Source organism: Oryctolagus cuniculus, chromosome 1 (genome assembly GCF_964237555.1).
Source record: "Oryctolagus cuniculus chromosome 1, mOryCun1.1, whole genome shotgun sequence".
In the NCBI taxonomy this organism is placed as follows: domain Eukaryota; kingdom Metazoa; phylum Chordata; class Mammalia; order Lagomorpha; family Leporidae; genus Oryctolagus; species Oryctolagus cuniculus.
The window spans coordinates 64,279,954-64,297,313 of NC_091432.1; the positions used below are offsets into that span (position 1 = coordinate 64,279,954).

Genomic DNA, 17,360 nt, shown 5'->3' on the forward strand with positions numbered 1-17,360 from the left:
GACACTAAATCAGAAAAGTTAGAGGAGCCAGCACTGTGGTGTACTGGGTAAAGCTGCTGCCTGAGGTACTGGCAGCCAATATGGATGCCAGGTTTGGGTCCCAGCTGCTCCACTTCCAATCCAGCTCTCAGCTATGGTCTGGGGGGGTGGTAGAGGATGGCCTGGGTCCTTGGGCCCCTGCATTTGTGCAGGAGACCTGGAAGAGGCTCCAGGCTCCTGGCTTTGGATCAGCGCAGCTCTGGCTGTTGCAGCCATTTGGGGAGTGAACCAGCAGATGCAAGACCTCTCTGTTTCTCTCTGCTCTGTCTCTGCCTTTCAAATAAATAAATAAATTTTTTTAAAGAACTAAAACAAGAGCATATTCTTTAAAAAAAAAAAAAGTTAGATATATATAAATACAATAAACAGCTAGTCACCCAAATCCATGACTGCTCCACTATACAATACCTGTATGAATCCCCAGCACTAGTTTGACCCAAGGGACACACAAATGACTGTCCAACACTGAGATCTCATAAGCAGACTTGTCAACTGTCCCTTCCAAAAGACCCTTTTTCTGAAGGGTGAGGGGAAATTCCAGGGTACATTCTATATCCTTCTCAGAATAATTTTTTAAAGATTTATCTATTAAAGATTTTATTTATTTATTTATTTGAAAGGCAAGTTGTACAGAGAATGAGAATCAGAGAGAGATCTACCAAAAGCTGGTTCACTCCCCAAATGGCTGCAATAGTTGAGGCTGCACCAGGCCAAAGCCAAGAGCCAGGAGCTTCATCTGGGTCTCCCATGTGGGTGCATGGGCCCAAGTACTTGGGTCATCCTCTGCTGCCTCCCCAGGTGCATTTGCAGGGAGCTAGATTGGAAGTGGAACAGTAGCAACATGAACTGGTACCCATAAGGGATGCCGGCATCACAGGCAGCAGCTTAACCTGCTGCACCAGGACACATGAAAGGCAGTGTGACAGAGAGGGAGGAAGGCAGGGAGACAGGGCCAGGGCAGTGGGGGGAGAAGGGGAGGGGGGAGAGAGAGAGAGAGAGAGAGATCAATCTTCCATCTATGAGTTTACCACCAATGGCCACAACAGCCAGGGCTGGGCCAAGCCAAAGCCAGGAGGAGCCCAGAACTCCCTCAGGTGGCTGGAATCCAACTTCCTGGGCCATCACCTGCTGTTGTCCCAGATACATTAGCAGGAAGCTGGATCTCTAACTAGCCTCTGATATGGAGTGTGTGTGTCTCAAGGGCAGCTTAACTCAGCGGGATACACAGCTTGCCCCAGAAAATTCTTTACTGAAAACTCATGGCCAGCGCCGTGGCTCAATAGGCTAATCCTCCACCTGCGGCGCCGGCACACGGGTTCTAGTCCCGGTCGGGGCGCCAGATTTTTGTCCCAGTTGCCCCTCTTCCAGGCCAGCCCTCTGCTATGGCCAGGGAGTGCAGTGGAGGATAGCCAAGTCCTTGGGCCCTGCACCTGCATGGGAGACCAGGAGAAGCACCTGGCTCCTGGCTTCGGATTAGCGCGATGCGCCGGCTGCGGTGGCCATTGGAGGGTGAACCAATGCAAAAAGGAGGACCTTTCTCTCTGTCTGTCTCTCTCTCACTGTCCACTCTGCCTGTCAAAAAATAAATAAATAAATAAAATAAAAAGAAAACTCATTTCTGTAAAGTAAGATGTACTCTCCTTCTCTTTCTAGCAGGATTTTTGAATTTCTGGTATCATCTGAGAAATGGCATTTGAGGAGATAGAAAAAAGCAATGCTTTAGAAATCAATTAACTACATATGTGAAAAGAATAAGACATGGAAATCTACATTACACTTATGGTATTGTTTATCTTCTCTCTTATCACTTCAAATGACCACTCATCATTTCAGGTAAAGGTGATGCACTCTCACACTTTTCTAACTGCAACACTTAGTAGGTGAGTGATCATGAGCAAATTTCTTTTTTTTTTTTTTTAGAAAAATGATTTATTTTGAAAGTCAGAGTTGCTGGGTAAGGGATGAGTGAGTGACAGAGAGAGAGAGAGAGAGAGAGAGAGAGAGAGAGAGATCTTCCCTCTGCTGGTTAAGTCTCTAGATAGCCGCAATGGTAATAGCGAGCATTGGGCCAGGTGCCTGGAGCTTCGTCCTGGTCTCCCATGTGGGTGGCAGGGGCCCAAGCACTTGGGCCATCTTCTGCTGCTTCTCCAGGCCATAACAGAGAGCTGGATCAGAAGTGGAGCATCCAGGACTTGAACTGGTGCCCATATGGAATGCCGGAATTACAGGCTGTGGCTTTACCTGCTATGCCACAAGGCCAGTCCCTTTAGTAAATTTCTGAATTTGAGTTTGATGCCTAGCTCCAGACTCCAGCTTCTTGCTAATGCAGATCCTGGGAGGCAGTAGTGATGGCTCAAGTAACTGGGTCCCTGTCACCCATGTGAGACAGCAGGATTGAGTTCCCAGTTACTGGATTTGGCCTGACCCAACTCTGGCCACTGTGGGCACCTGAGGGATAACTAGCAGACAGGAGCTTTCTATCTCTTTGCCTCTTAAATAATTTTTTTAAAATAGCCCCTACAGGGGTTGGTGCTGTAGCAGGTTAAGCCTCTGCCTGTAGTGCCAGCATCCCATAAGGGTGCCGGTTTGTGTCCCAGCTGCTCCTCTTCCAATCTAGCTCTCTGCTACGGCCTGGGAAAGCAGTGGAAGACGACCTAAGTGCTTGGACCCCTGCACCCATGTGGGAGATCCAGAGGAAGCTCCTGGTTCCTGGTTCTGGATCAGCCCAGTTCTGGCTACTGCAATCATTTGGAGAGTGAACCAGTGGATGGAAGACCTGTCTCTCCCTCTCTTTCTAACTCTGTCTCTCAAATAAAATAAATAAATCTTTAAAAAAAAATAGTATCTATAATATAGGGTTGTTAGGATTAAATGAGCTAATATGGGGTCATCATTTAATGCAGCAGTTAAGTTGCCACTTAGAATGCCTTCATCCCATATGAGTGCCTGGGTTCTAGTTCCAGTTCAACTTCTAACCCCTGCTAGCTGATAATGCACACTCTGGGAGACAGCAGGTGGTGGCTCAAGAACTTGAGTCCCTGCCACCCACATGAGAGACTCAGATTGCGTTCCAGGCTCCTGGCTTCAGCCTGGTCTAGTCTGGTGTGCTGCAGGCATTTGGGGAGCGAACCAGCAGATGGAAGATCTGTTTGTGTGTCTACATCTCTTTCTCTCTACCTTTCAAATAAATGAAAACAAAAAATTTTTTTAAAGATTTATTTATTTATTTATTTATTTGAAAGGCAAAATCACAGAGAGGGGGAGGCAGAGGATAAGAGAAATAGAGACCTTTCGTCCCTGGTTCACTCCCAAAATGGCCACACGGCCAGGGGTGGGCCAGGCTGAAGCCAGGGCCAGGAGCTCCATTTGGGTCTCCCAAGTGGGTGCAGGGGCTCAAGCACCTGGGTCGTCCTACACTGCGCTCCAAGGTGCACCAGGAGGGAGAGCTGGATTGGAAGTGCAGCAGCTGGAACCCAAACCGTTGGCCACTTGGGATGCCAGTACCACAGCGAGTGGCTTAATCCACCACACCACAGCACCAGCCTCAATAGGTAAAATATTTTTTAAATCTTAGTACAGGTAAAGCAACTAGAAAAATGTCTAGTATGAAATAAATGTTCCATGAATGTCATCTACTTTTTCTTTCTATTATTTTCAATTGTTGTTTTTATTTCCTCACATGCTGCTTCTCAATCTCTGTAATCTTCAATTCATCTTCAACATCTAATCTATAACCAGGCAAATAATCGAATAAAAATGAACGAAAAATTTCAATACATATTTTGCCCAAGAAGGTACTAATGGCTAATAAATTCATGAAATGATATTCAACGTCATTAGTCATTAGAGGAATACAAATCAAAACCACACGAGATTCTATTTCACATGTACTAGGATGCTATAATCAAAAAGATAATAACAGATGTTGGTGCAGATGTGGAGGAACAAGAACCCTCAGACAATGCTGGAGAAAATGTAAAGTGGTACAGCCACTTTGGCAAAGTTGTTTTGGTAGTCTCCTAAGAGGCTAAACATAAATGTATCATATGATGGACGCATCAGCCCAAAAGAAATAAAAACATTCACACCAAGACTTGCAAACAAATGTCCATGGCAGGGGCTGCCGTAGCACAGTGGGTAAAGCCGCCACCTGCAGTGCTGGCATCTTATACAGGCGCTGGTTAGAGTCCCAGCTGCTCCACTTCCCATCCATCTCTACTATGGCCTGGGAAAGCAGTAGAAGATGGCCCAAGTCCTTGGGCCCCTGCACCTACGTGGGAGACCCGGAAGACGCTCTTCATTCCTGGCTTCGGATCAGTGCAGCTCCAGCTGTTGCGGCCAATTGGGGAGTGAACCAGAGGATGGAAGACCTCTCTCTCTCTCTGCCTCTCCTTCACTCTCTGTGTAACTCTGACTTTCAAATAAATGAATATATCTTAAAAAAAAAAAAAAGACTTTTTCAATGATTGACAATCTAGAATGACTTTGATAAAAGCATGTGTATTTATCTTTTTTCAATATGAAAAAACTAATTGTTCCCCAAGTGTTGAATATTTCTTCTCAGAAAACAATAGCACAGTGGAAAGAATATTAACATTACAATCATGATAGTAACATGTCATTAATTCACCTTATGACTCTGGACAAATCTCTTCTTTTTTTTTTTAAGATTTATTTATTTTTTCCTTGAGAGTCAGAGTTACACAGAAAGAGGACAGGCAGAGAGACAGAGAGAGAGGTCCTCCATCTGATGGTTTACTCCCCAATTGGCCGCAACGGCAGGAACCGCGCCGATCCAAACCCAGGAGCCAGGAGCTTCTTCCGGGTCTCCACTCGAGTGCAGGGACCCAAGGACTTGGGCCACCTTCTACTGCTTTCCCAGGCCATAGCAGAGAGCTGGATTGGAAGTAGAGCAGCCGGGACTTGAACCGGTGCCCATATGGGATGCTGGCGTTTCAGGCCAGGGCATTAACCCACTGCACCACAGCGTCAGCCCTGACAAATCTCTTTTCTTTTCTAGACTACAGTTTTTTCTTTAATAAAGGCAAGATTAGCCCTGACATTCTTTCCAGCACCCCTGTTGAAGAAAACTAAGGTGTGTCAAACAAGATGAAAAATGAGAAACTCAGTATTTCATTGTAAATTGGAAAAGAAATCCCTAATTTATAAGAGAAAACAGAATGTCACACTTGATGCATTCAGTGGCTCGTTACACATATATGTGAACTGCAGCCCAATGCCAGGCCCCACCCTTCATTAACATGCAAACCACGAAACCCATCCCTCCCACCCTGGACCCTTATACCTCAGCTATGGTCATTCTGAGAGCACTGACAGGGGAGAGCTCAATGTCCACCAGCTGGGCAGCTTTTAAACTCTGCCCAGTAAAGATTGCAAAAGGACAGAAAACATAGCATAGAGTTAGAATTATGAGGCAAACATGGACACAACAGTTAAGAACATTTAGCACAGTGTACAGAAACAAAAATTTAGGGCTGTAGCTGGGCTTTGGAAAAGTGGGACAACAATCTCAAATTAATCACAATTTTAAGTCAAAAACTTAAAATTTTAGGTTCAAAAACTTGTCCATATCCTGCTTCTTCTAATGCTTTATTTCATTCCTCCCAGATTTCAAAGTCAAATTATAGGACCACATCACTGTGTCATTAAGAGCCGAGTAATAAAAAAGGGCATTAGAGGGCTGGGGCTGTGGTGTAGCAGGTAAAGCTGCTGTCTGCAGTGCCAGCATCCCACATGGGTGATGGTTCAAGTCCTGGCTGCTCCACTTCCAGTCCAGCTCTCTGCTATGGCCTGGGAAAGCAGTACAAGATGGCCCAAGTGCTTGGGCTCCCACAACTGCGCGGGAGATCTGGAAGAAACTCCTGGCTCCTGATCGGCCCAGCTCTGGCTGTTGTGGCCATTTGGGGAGTGAACCAGCAGATGGAAGACCTCTCTCTGCCTTTCTGTAACTGTCTTTCTCAAATAAATAAATAATTTTTTTAAAAGGGCACTATTGTAAAGGTCAGTGCTATAATCCCAAGGGAAATGTTCATTTCCTATATTTCTTTAGATAGCTGTTAACAGGGCTGCTTAAAATTACAAATGTATTTCTATTAAATTGGTACCATTAAACTCTGTAACTATATCTAACCTCCCCTGGTTCTGATTCTAAATTTACCAAAAGATCTTACGAATATAATTTAACATTTCTCTTGGTTTGTTTACATTGAAAGAATGTGCTAGTGATGTCAACATGTTCCTTCTCATTTTATAAAAGTCAAATTTTATTTTTTATGTTATCAAATTAGTATTTTTTTTAATTAAAATCATGACAAACATTTCTCACAAAGTAAATGAAAGAACAAAAATATAGTGTCTGCTCTTTCAAAATTGCCAATTTGGGGCTTATGTTAGTACTTTAACATTCTAAGAAATCTGAAAGGAATTATAAAAGACCTATAATTTTTTATAAAGCCAACCAAAATATTTCCATGTACGTATTCATTATTCTATTTATTAATTTTATTCTGGTTAAAATTTAAACACTGGTTTCTTTGGAAGGGTATAAGATGAAGAATTTTATGCATGGAAGTTACAATTTATGTTTGAATATATCAACTGAGTATTTTTTCTTCTCATCTTAGTGGTTTTCAGATATTCAATACATTGTCATAATTTGTTTAGTAGAAAGTTGTTAGCATAAAGACACTGGATGTAAAAAGAAGAAATGTCACAGTGTTTTTTTTTTAACATCATCACAGTTTTGTTATAAGATTAATGACACACAAATTGTTTTCTGTATATTCCAAGGACAACGGTTATTTGAGCAAAGCACAACTGAACAACACACATAATGGACACCTGGAGTTCCCTTACAGTATCACTGTCACAAGGCTGGAACTGGAATGGCTGGGGCTTGTGAAATACAGCGTTTTCTTGTAAAAACAGCTGAAGATTGTAGTCCCGTACCACCTAGAGAGGGAAAATAAAACAACTGTAAGTCTTTAATAAGGTTAAAATGTCCAATAACTATAGTCTGAAACTAAACATGTATAGACTAAACATGTATTGTTATTTTCTATCCAAATTAGAAATCGTTCAACACAATGTGGTAAAAAAGAAATGATAATGTTACACATTTTATTTTTTTGCTTTAGTTAATAATTGTTAATTATGTGTCCCATTTTCTCAGGAATCTAAATTTGGAAAGTACTAGTTTAGAAACTAGCCCAGATTTGGGGACTAGATAACACATGTTACAAGTATTTTAAGATGGCAAAAAGATACTGATCTATAAAAACCTATTCTTGGCAATGGTGCTGCATGTCGAGTAGGGAGGCACATGAATCTTCTTGCGCGTCTCCTAGCTCCAAAGTTGTATGGCCCTTTTGCAGTCTCTTTGATAGAGACTACCATTCACTAGGAAATTGCCAGACAATCCCAATCACAGCACAGAATAATATCTTCACAGTATTTCTTGGCACCTTTTTGAGGATGTTGCATTCTAATTACCATCTTTAGACATAGCAACAAGACAGACTAAAAAGGAATTCATATATTCAGCAGTGGTAGACTGAATGGTAGCCTCCTCAAAGGTACTTCCATGTGCTGGCAGAGAGGGAGAATTCTGATATTCAGAAACCAGCAAAACAAACAGCACAGAAAGATAGCTATATGGAAATAATTCATTCTTTCATATACCCCAGGGAAGAGTAGAAATAAAACCACTTTCTATTTTGCTATAGTGCTTACCCTTTACTTATCTTTCATTTGCAGTATATTACAGTTCATTAGCACCTTTGCCACAGGGTAGGCAGAAAGAGAAACAAAGCTCAGAGAAGGTCTGGAGCTTGACCTTGTCAGTCCTGGGAGAAGACCACTACTCAAACAGCACTCAGGGACTACTTGAAGAGATGGAGAAAGCAGGAGGTTTCTTTGCATCTTATTTACCAGTGGAATTACAATTGATTCTCGATGGTACAAGGATGGTACAAGGATGGTACAAGGAGAGCATGAGGACATGATATGTAATCCAGACTGAAGGACTCAGACGGGGTGAGAGCGGCGGGGAGAATTTATTCAGTGAAGGCTGGATGAATAGACTTACTGCCAAAGGGAAATGTGCTTCATTCTTTTCTTGGATTCCAGTTCTAAATTGGAGTAACTGTGATATCTTGTGATACAGCCCTCAGAACCTCATTAATCACCCGTCTAATGGCCACACCTGTCCTCAAGTACTCAAACCATCTTTTGGGAGGAAGGTGGTCAACCCTTTAACATTTTGAACTTTTTGTTACAGAAAACTTCAAACGAATGTAGAAATATAAACAGAATAATGTATTCTCATGAACTCATAACCCAGTTTCCAAAAACATGCCCTCATGGCCAAAATTATTTCATCTATAAACCCACTATCTCTTCCACCCTGCTTATAGTGAAGCAAGTTACAAACATTTCATTTCATTCATAAATATTTTAATATGATATCTAAAATTATAGAACTTCAAAAATTAATTTATTTATTTGAGAGGCAGTTACAGAGAAAGAAGGAGATACAGAAAGAGATCTGCCATCAGCTGGTTCACTCCCCAGATAACCAAAACCGAAGCAAGGCACATAGACTCCATCTGGGTCTCCCACGTAGGTGTAACGGGCCCTAGTACTTGAGACACTTTCTGCTGCTTTCCAAGGTGCATTAGAAGGGAGCTAGATCAGAAGTGGAGAGGCTGGGACTCAAACTGCTACTCATATGGGATGGTGTTGTTGTAGGCAGTGGCTTAAACTGCTGTGTTACAATGCTGGCCCCAGAGAACTCTGGTTGTTGTTGGCTTTGGCAAGGTGGTGTTTATCTGAAGAAGAATAGTGTCTTACTTTTTTTCCCCTACTCTTAACAGCTCTGGTGAGCTGAATAGTCATCTCCCAAAAGATACTTCCATGTCCTAACCCCTGAAAACTGTGAATGTTACATTTGGAAAAGCATTTTTGCAAATGTAATTAAGGATTTTTGAGATAAGGAGATCATACTAGATTACCTAAATGGGATGTAAATCCAATAATAAATGTCCATATATATATTTCAGAATATTTATTTATTTATTTGAAAGGAAGAGCAAAAGAGGGGAGGGATAGACAGAGCTCTTCTACCTACTGGTTCACTCCCCAGATGGCCGAAACTACTGGGGATGGAGGCTACGAGTCAAAGACCACATCAATGGCAGGGTTGGCTTCTTGTAGGGCCTTTCTCCCTGGCTTGTAGCTGACCACCTTCTTCTGATCTCTTCATATAGTCTTTCCTCTGTGCCCAGTTGTGTCCTAACTTCCTCCTCTTGGAGGACACTATTCATGCTGGATTAGTGCTCAGTCTGACCTCATCTTACCTAAATTCACTCTTTAAAAGGCCTGTCTCAGTAGATTCTGAGGTACTAGAAGTTAAAATTTCAACATATGGATCTTGAGGAGTGACACCCAGCGTATAGTAGCACCTTTTAATATGGGAATCTTTATTTACATTTTCTATTCTGTGTGATATAAGGGTGTATGATGTATTCACCCATTCCTTTCTATGGGTGAATAATACTCCATTGTATGCATATACCATGGTTCATTTATCTAATCATCAGGTAATGGCCATCTGGGTTGTTTTGTTTCTACTTTTTTGGCTATTATGAATAATGGCACCGTGAACATTCATGAACAGTTTTTCTTGGAACACCTGTCTCCAATACTCTCAGGTGCATTTCTAAGAGCCAAGCCGAATGGTGGCTCTGTGTTTAACTTTCTGGAGCGTTTGCTGCTTTCCACAGTGGCCACATCACTACATTCTCACTGACAATGTGTAGATATGTGAAGGTTCCAATTTCTTCACATCCTGAAGTTGCTGCTGTGTTTCAATTAGGAAAGCCTTCCTAGGAGGAAGTGGCACCTCACTGAGGTTTTTAATTTATATTTACTTTTTTGAAAGGCAGAAAGAAAATCTATCTACTGGGTCACTATCCAAATATCCATAGCAGCCAGGACTGGGCCAAAGATAGGGGCTGGGAACTCAAGCCATGTCTCTCATGTGAGTGGCACAGACCCAATTACTTGAGCCATCACTGTTACATCCCAGAGTCTGCATCAGCAGGAAGCTAAGTAGAGTTAGGAGCAGGAGCCAACTATCAAACCCAGGTGCTCTGACATGGGATGCGAGTGTTTATCACTCCAAGGCTATACACTAGCCCTGCTCACTGTGGTTTCCATTTGCATTTCCTTAATAACCAATGATGGCTGAACATCTTTACATGTGATTACTGACCACATATATATCTCCTCAGAGAAATATCTATTCAAAAATGCTTACTCATTTTTATATTGGGTTATCAAGTTTAAGAGTTTTTAAAATAAACTATAGATATTAAACCTTATCATATAAATGATGTGTACATATTTCTCCCATTTTTTTCACATTCTTGATTATGTCCTTTGATGCACAAAAGCTTTCAATTTAATAACTATTTCTGCTTTTGTTGCTTGTGCTTTTGATGTCAAATCTAAAAACACATCACCAAATCCAAGGTGATACAGATTAAAAAAAGATTTATTGTATTTGTTTGAAACACAGAATTACAAGAGAGAAACACACAGAGATCTTCCATCTGCTGGTTCACTCCCCAAAGGGCCAGAATGTCAGGGGCTGAGCCAGGCTAAAGCTAGGAGCCCAGAGCTCCATCTGGGTCTACCACAAGGGTGGCAGGAGGGCATCTTCTGTGGTGCTCCCAGGCACAGCAGGGAGTTGGATCTGAAGTGAAGCAGCTGGGACTCTAATCAGTGTTCATATGGGATGCCAGTGTTGCGGGTTGAGGCTTAACCTGCTCGCCACAATGCCGACTCCATAACATAAAGATTTATTTTGTGTTCTCCCCTGTAGTTACTTGATTTATTTTGAGTTAATTTTTGTGAGACAAGGGGATTTAATATCAGTCTTTCATTTTTTAAAAAAACATTTATTTATTTATTTGAAAGGCAGAGTTACAGAAAGGCAGAAGCAGAGAGGGAGAGATAGAGTGTGAGAGAAAGAGGCAGGAGCCCGAGGACTTGGGCCATCTTCCACTGCTTTCCCAGGCCATAACAGAGAGCTGGACTGGAAGTTGAGCTTTCAACTGCCAGGACTCGAATCAGTACCCATATGGAATGCCGACACTGCAGGCTATGCCACGTACCCTGCTATGCCACAGCGCCGGCCCCTCAATATCAGTCTTTTGCATGTGATTATCCAATTGTCCCAGAATCTTGTTGAAGATACTATTATTTCTTCACTGAATGCCATGGTACCCCTATTGAAAATCAATTCTCATAGACATTTGGGTATTTCTGGACTTCCAATTTTATGTGGTCTCTATGTCCATTTTCATTCGTTTACCAGACTGTTTTGATTATAGTAAATTTGCACTAAATTTTGAAATTGGAAAATACAGGTCCTTCAACTTTTATTTTTTCTTTTCAATATTTTTTTGGTTATTCAGGGCTCTTTGCAGTTCCTTATAAATTTAAGCACTGGCTTTTTCTTTTTTAAGGACTTATTTATTGGCCGGTGCCGCGGCTCACTAGGCTAATCCTCCGCCTAGCGGCGCCGGCACACCGGGTTCTAGTCCCGGTCGGGGCGCCGGATTCTGTCCCGGTTGCCCCTCTTCCAGGCCAGCTCTCTGCTGTGGCCCGGGAGTGCAGTGGAGGATGGCCCAAGTCCTTGGGCCCTGCACCCCATGGGAGACCAGGAAAAGCACCTGGCTCCTGGCTCCTGCCACCGGATCAGCGCGGTGCGCCAGCCGCAGCGCGCCGGTCGCGGTGGCCAATGGAGGGTGAACCAACGGCAAAGGAAGACCTTTCTCTCTCTCTCTCTTACTGTCCACTCTGCCTGTCAAAAAAAAAAAAAAAGACTTATTTATTTTATTTGAAAGGAGGAGTGACAAAGAGATATCTTCCTCTCCAAATGGCCATAATAGCTAGGACTGGTCCAGGCTAAAGCCAGGAACCAGGAGCTTCTTCCCATAGGTCTCCCATGAGGGTAGCAGGGGACCAAACATCTGGGCCATGTTCTGCTGCTTTTCTCAGGCCATCAACAGGGAACTGGATGGAAAGTGGAGCAGACGGAACATGAACTGGTGCCCAGATGGGATGCCAGTGTTGCAGGCAGTGGCTTTACCTGCTATGTCACAGCAGTGGCCCCCATTGAGTAATTTTTTAAAAAGATTTGTATTTATTTGAAAGGCAGAGAGACAGAGACAGACACACAAGAGATCTTCCATTCAGTGGTTTACTCCTCAAATGCCTACTACAGTTGATGCTGGACCAAGCTAGAGCAGGAGCGAAGAACACAAGCTGAGTCTCCCACATGGATGGTGGGGACCCAAGCACTTGAACCATCACTTGTCACTTCAAAAGGTGCACATTAACAGGAAGCTAGAATTGGAAGCAAGTGGCAGCAGCAATCAACTCTGGTAGTCTAATGCGATGCTGGTGTAAGTCGTGTTGCAAACACTGCACCAAATGCTTGTGCTGATTTTCTTTTTTTCATTCAAAAAGCATGCTGAATTTTGTCAAAAGCTTCTTCTGTGTTTATTGAAACTATGATGTGATTTCTCCCCTTTGTTTTATTAAATTTGTATCTTGGTTAGTAGTTTATTTATTTATTTATTTTTGACAGGCAGAGTTAGAGAGAGAGAGAGAGAAAGGTCTTCCTTCTGTTGGTTCACTCCCTAAATGGCCACTATGGCCGACGCGCTGTGCCAATCTGAAGCCAGGAGCCAGGTGCTTCCTCCTGGTCTTCCTCCACTGCCTCTCCGGGCCACAGCAGAGAGCTGGTCTGGAAGAGGAGCAACCAGGACTAGAACCCGGCGCCCCAACCAGGACTAGAACTCGGGGTGCCGGCGCCGCAGGTAGAGGAACAGCTAAATGAGCTGCAGCGCCGGATTCTATGGTTAGTTTTAAGGCACGTATTAAGAATAGTAATGCAGGGCCAGCACCATGGCATAGCGGGTAAGGCCGCTGCCTGCAGTGCAGGCATCCCATGTGGGCACTGGTTCTGGGGAGTGCACTAGTGAATGGAAGACTGAACTCTCTCTCTGCCTCTCAAATAAATAAATACATCTTAAAAATAAAAGGGGGGGGCCGGCGCCGCGGCTCACTAGGCTAATCCTCCGCCTAGCGGCGCCGGCACACCGGGTTCTAGTCCCGGTTGGGGCGCCGGATTCTGTCCCGGTTGCCCCTCTTCCAGGCCAGCTCTCTGCTGTGGCCAGGGAGTGCAGTGGAGGATGGCCCAGGTGCTTGGGCCCTGCACCCCATGGGAGACCAGGAAAAGCACCTGGCTCCTGGCTCCTGCCATCGGATCAGCGCGGTGCGCTGGCCGCAGCACGCCGGCCGCGGCGGCCATTGGAGGGTGAACCAACGGCAAAGGAAGACCTTTCTCTCTGTCTCTCTCTCACTGTCCACTCTACCTGTCAAAAAAAAAATAAATAAATAAAATAAAATAAAAATAAATAAAAGGGGGGGCCCGCGCTGTGGCTCACTTGGTTAATCCTCCACCTGTGGCGCTGGCATCCCATATGGGCGCCGGGTTCTAGTCCTGGTTGCTCCTCTTCCAGTCCAGCTCTCTGCTGTGGCCCGCGAGGGCAGTGGAGGATGGTCCGAGTGCTCGGGCCCCTGCACCCACATGGGAGACCAGGAAAAAGCACCTGGTTCCTGGCTTTGGATCGGCGCAGCACTGGCTGTGGCGGCCATTTGCGGGGGGTGAACCAACGGAAGGAAGACCTTTCACACACACACACTCTCTCTCTCTCTCACTGTCTGTAACTCTGTCAAATAAATTAAAAAAATGGTAATGCTAGACAATTTAATTTTCAAAGAAAAATAGAATGGCACTGTTATTTTTTTGAACTGTTAAAAAAAATACTACTTTATTAATCAAATTGGTAGAAGTTTCCTCAGACAGACAGAAAGTGAGCACAGGTAAACTAGAAGGGCCACAGGGGCTACCTTCAGAGCTACCATCCTAGAGAAGATATCGATGGCAACATCTGCTGCAGTTACATATACAAAGCATTTCATAAAATATTAAGGAGAAAAGCAAGATTCATAAATAATTAAAGTCTTAACAGCTCCTAGGACCAGCTGCTTCCATTTAGTGCGGATGAAAGACATAGAGAACACCTTACTTGTGTAGTGAGATCTTACGAACCACCCCACAGTATCTTTTGGATAGATTACATTTTAGACATGTGTCAAATATGGATCCTTATATGAAAAGACAAAGTAGTAATGGCATAAAATAAAAATTCTAAAGATTTCTAAACTTCTCCTTGGGTTACCAAATCAGTGGGTTGCTTTCTGCCGTGTAACAAGAGAAATCAAACAAGCTCTTGAGAATGGAAAAGCGTATGGCATAAAACTTGGGATGAGCTCTGCTGGCACCCAGGGCATATCTCCTAGATACAACACTCTTATTAAATTTTTATTTCCACTACTTTCAATCTAAATGCAAGAGCATTGCATTTATCCCTCACCCCTGGGGAGCAAGATATTCACATGAATGAATGCAGAAAATGAAAGCCTATCTCTTTATGTGACCAAGCTAGTTCATAAATTCTTAATTCATTTCCTATTAAAATAATATAAGCTAGAGATATAATAAAACATAGTACAAGAGCTTGGAAAGCACTATGTGTCAGTGTGACCTCAGGCAAGTCATGTGAACTTGCTGAGTTCTTATCCTCTCTGCAAAATGAGCTACAAGGTAATACAAGCCTCATGGGACTCAAGACCTAAGACAGTCTAAAAACTCCTTAAACTGTTAAGTGTGTGTAAAAATATTAGCTTTTTGTTACAACTATATGTGCATCTGTTTTATAAAACCAGGCTAGTATATCCAATCTAACTTACTCTTTTTTTTTTTTGACAGGCAGAGTGGACAGTGAGAGAGAGAGACAGAGACAAAGGTCTTCCTTTTGCCGTTGGTTCACCCTCCAATGGCCGCCGCGGCCGGCGTGCTGCGGCCGGCGCACCGCGCTGATCCGATGGCAGGAGCCAGGAGCCAGGTGCTTTTCCTGGTCTCCCATGGGGTGCAGGGCCCAAGCACCTGGGCCATCCTCCACTGCACTCCCTGGCCACAGCAGAGAGCTGGCCTGGAAGAGGGGCAACCAGGACAGAATCCGGCGCCCCGACTGGGACTAGAACCCGGGGTGCCGGCGCCACTAGGCGGAGGATTAGCCTAGTGAGCCACGGCGCCGGCCCTAACTTACTCTTAGAAAATAAAATTTCATACATGAAATCCATTCCTTTATATACATTTTTAAAAAGTTACAAAAAGAAAGAAAAGTGAGGCCTGGTATAAAAACAGGGACACAGGATCTGTCTGTGCTACTCCACCAAGTCTAGTGTACAGCTGGGCAGTATTATTTTAATTAAGAACTCTCCATACATTTGAAGTAATTAACCAGTTACTCATATTTGATTATTATTTTTTGACTGAGAGTTTATTTGACCTGGAGCAGTTACCAACTTCAAACATTTCATTTTATTAAAGCTAAATGCTTTTCTTTTTGTGTCAAAGCTAAATTTTTTTCTCTTTGATGAGCCAATACACCATAATATTGAAATATTATGATGATTCTGTTTTTGGCAACTTGTTCAAGAAATGCTACATTATGTCAAGCACTGTGGCGTAGTGGGTTAAGCCTCGCCTGAGGTGCCAGAATCCCATATGGGCACCGGGTTCATGTCCTGGCTGCACCTCTTCCAACCCAGCTCTCTGCTACGGCCTGAAAAAGCAGTAGAAGATGGCCCAAGTAGTTGGGCTTCTGCACCCACATGGGAGTCCCGGAAGAAGCTCTTTGCCTTGGATCAGCTTAGCTCCAGACATTACAGCCATTTGGAAGACACCGCTTTTTCTCTCTCTCTCTTTCTGTCTCTCTTTCAAATAAATAAAAAATAAATAAAAATAAATCTAAAAAAATTGGGCATTTTTTTTCTGAAATGCACATTTAAACCTCAAGCTTTTTATAATTTTTTCCTTAATGATATCTAAATTACTTTGTGTATTTACGATACAAGGCAAAAATCTATTTTTTTTTTCCATCTGGAGAGCCAATTATCCAGCAAAATTTATTGAAGTATTTATTATGTAATAACAATTTTTGTATCTTTATCATCTGTCAAGTATTTAAATATACATATAATTCTTGTTTCTTTCCTACAATATATCATAATGCTTAATTATAGCTTAAGAATACTTTAAAACAAATATTGATATTTCATATGTCTTGCCCCTATAATATCTTATTTCCTCAAGATTTCATTGGTAATTGTTGGTCCTAATTCTTGCATATAAACTATTTTTTTAAAGATCTTTTTATTATTTTATTTGAGAGGTAAAGTTACAGACACTGAGAGAGACAGAAACAGAAAGAAACCTCTTCTACCTGCCAGTTCATTCCTCAAATGGCCACAACGGCCAGAGGGCAGCTGAGCCGACCGAAAGCCAGGAGCCAGGAGCCTCCTCTGGGACTCCTACATGGATGCAGGGGCTCAGGCAGTTAGGCCATCCTCCACTGCCCTCCTAGGCCATAAGAAGAGCAGGATTGGAAGAGGAGCAGCCACGACATGAACCGGTGCCCACATGGGATGCTGGTGCCACAGGTGGAGGCCCAGCCCACAACACCACAGTGCCAGCCCCTGTCAGAACAGAGAACTGAACAAGATTTTCTTCAGTTTCAGTTATAAATCTCGTATCTTTTTATAACTGCATAATTCAGTCAGGAAACATTACGAGGCACTGAATTTATCAGGAAGAAAATAACAGTAATCATAGGAACAATGTATCATCTAACGGATGGTTTGACCATTGGAATAAATTTTAATCAAATCCAGAGGACAAGAAATTATATTTTTTCTCTCTGTACACCATGTAACATGCAAAGTTAATGGATCACAACACTCTTAAACGAAGACTGCTCTCAAACAATGACAGCATATAGGAAGTAAGTTTTAATTTGTTGAAAAATAAGACATAATAGTATTCATACTTTTTTTTAAAAGATTTTATTTATTTGAAAGGAAGAGTGAGAGCAAAAGAGAAAGAGAGAGAGAAAGAGAGATTTTCCTATCTCCTGGATCACTCCGAAATGGTCACAATGGCTAGGGTTGGGCCAATCAGAAGCCAGGAGCCAGAGACTCCATTCGGGTTTCCCATGTGGGTGACAGGAACCCAAGTACCTGGGAGATCAACTGCTATTTTCCCAGGTGCATCATCAGGGAGCTAGAACAGAGGCACAGCAGCCAGAACTCGAAATGGT

General features: G+C 43.0%; 1 protein-coding gene across 5 annotated transcripts in view; it reads right to left on the bottom strand.

The window, feature by feature from the left end:
• Window positions 1-17,360, bottom strand: part of FCHSD2 (FCH and double SH3 domains 2) — a 299,407-nt gene that overhangs the window by 58,557 nt on the left and 223,490 nt on the right. For 4 of the 5 annotated variants that reach the window (XM_051851103.2, XM_017344834.3, XM_070074957.1 and 1 more), the window contains 2 exons: window positions 6,916-7,011; window positions 5,345-5,416 (listed from right to left, as the gene is read on the bottom strand). In XM_051851103.2, the coding sequence (XP_051707063.1) occupies window positions 5,345-5,416; window positions 6,916-7,011 (168 nt within the window). The remainder of the gene's footprint in view (window positions 1-5,344; window positions 5,417-6,915; window positions 7,012-17,360) is intronic. The other variant, XM_002708714.5, reaches the window with a different exon arrangement.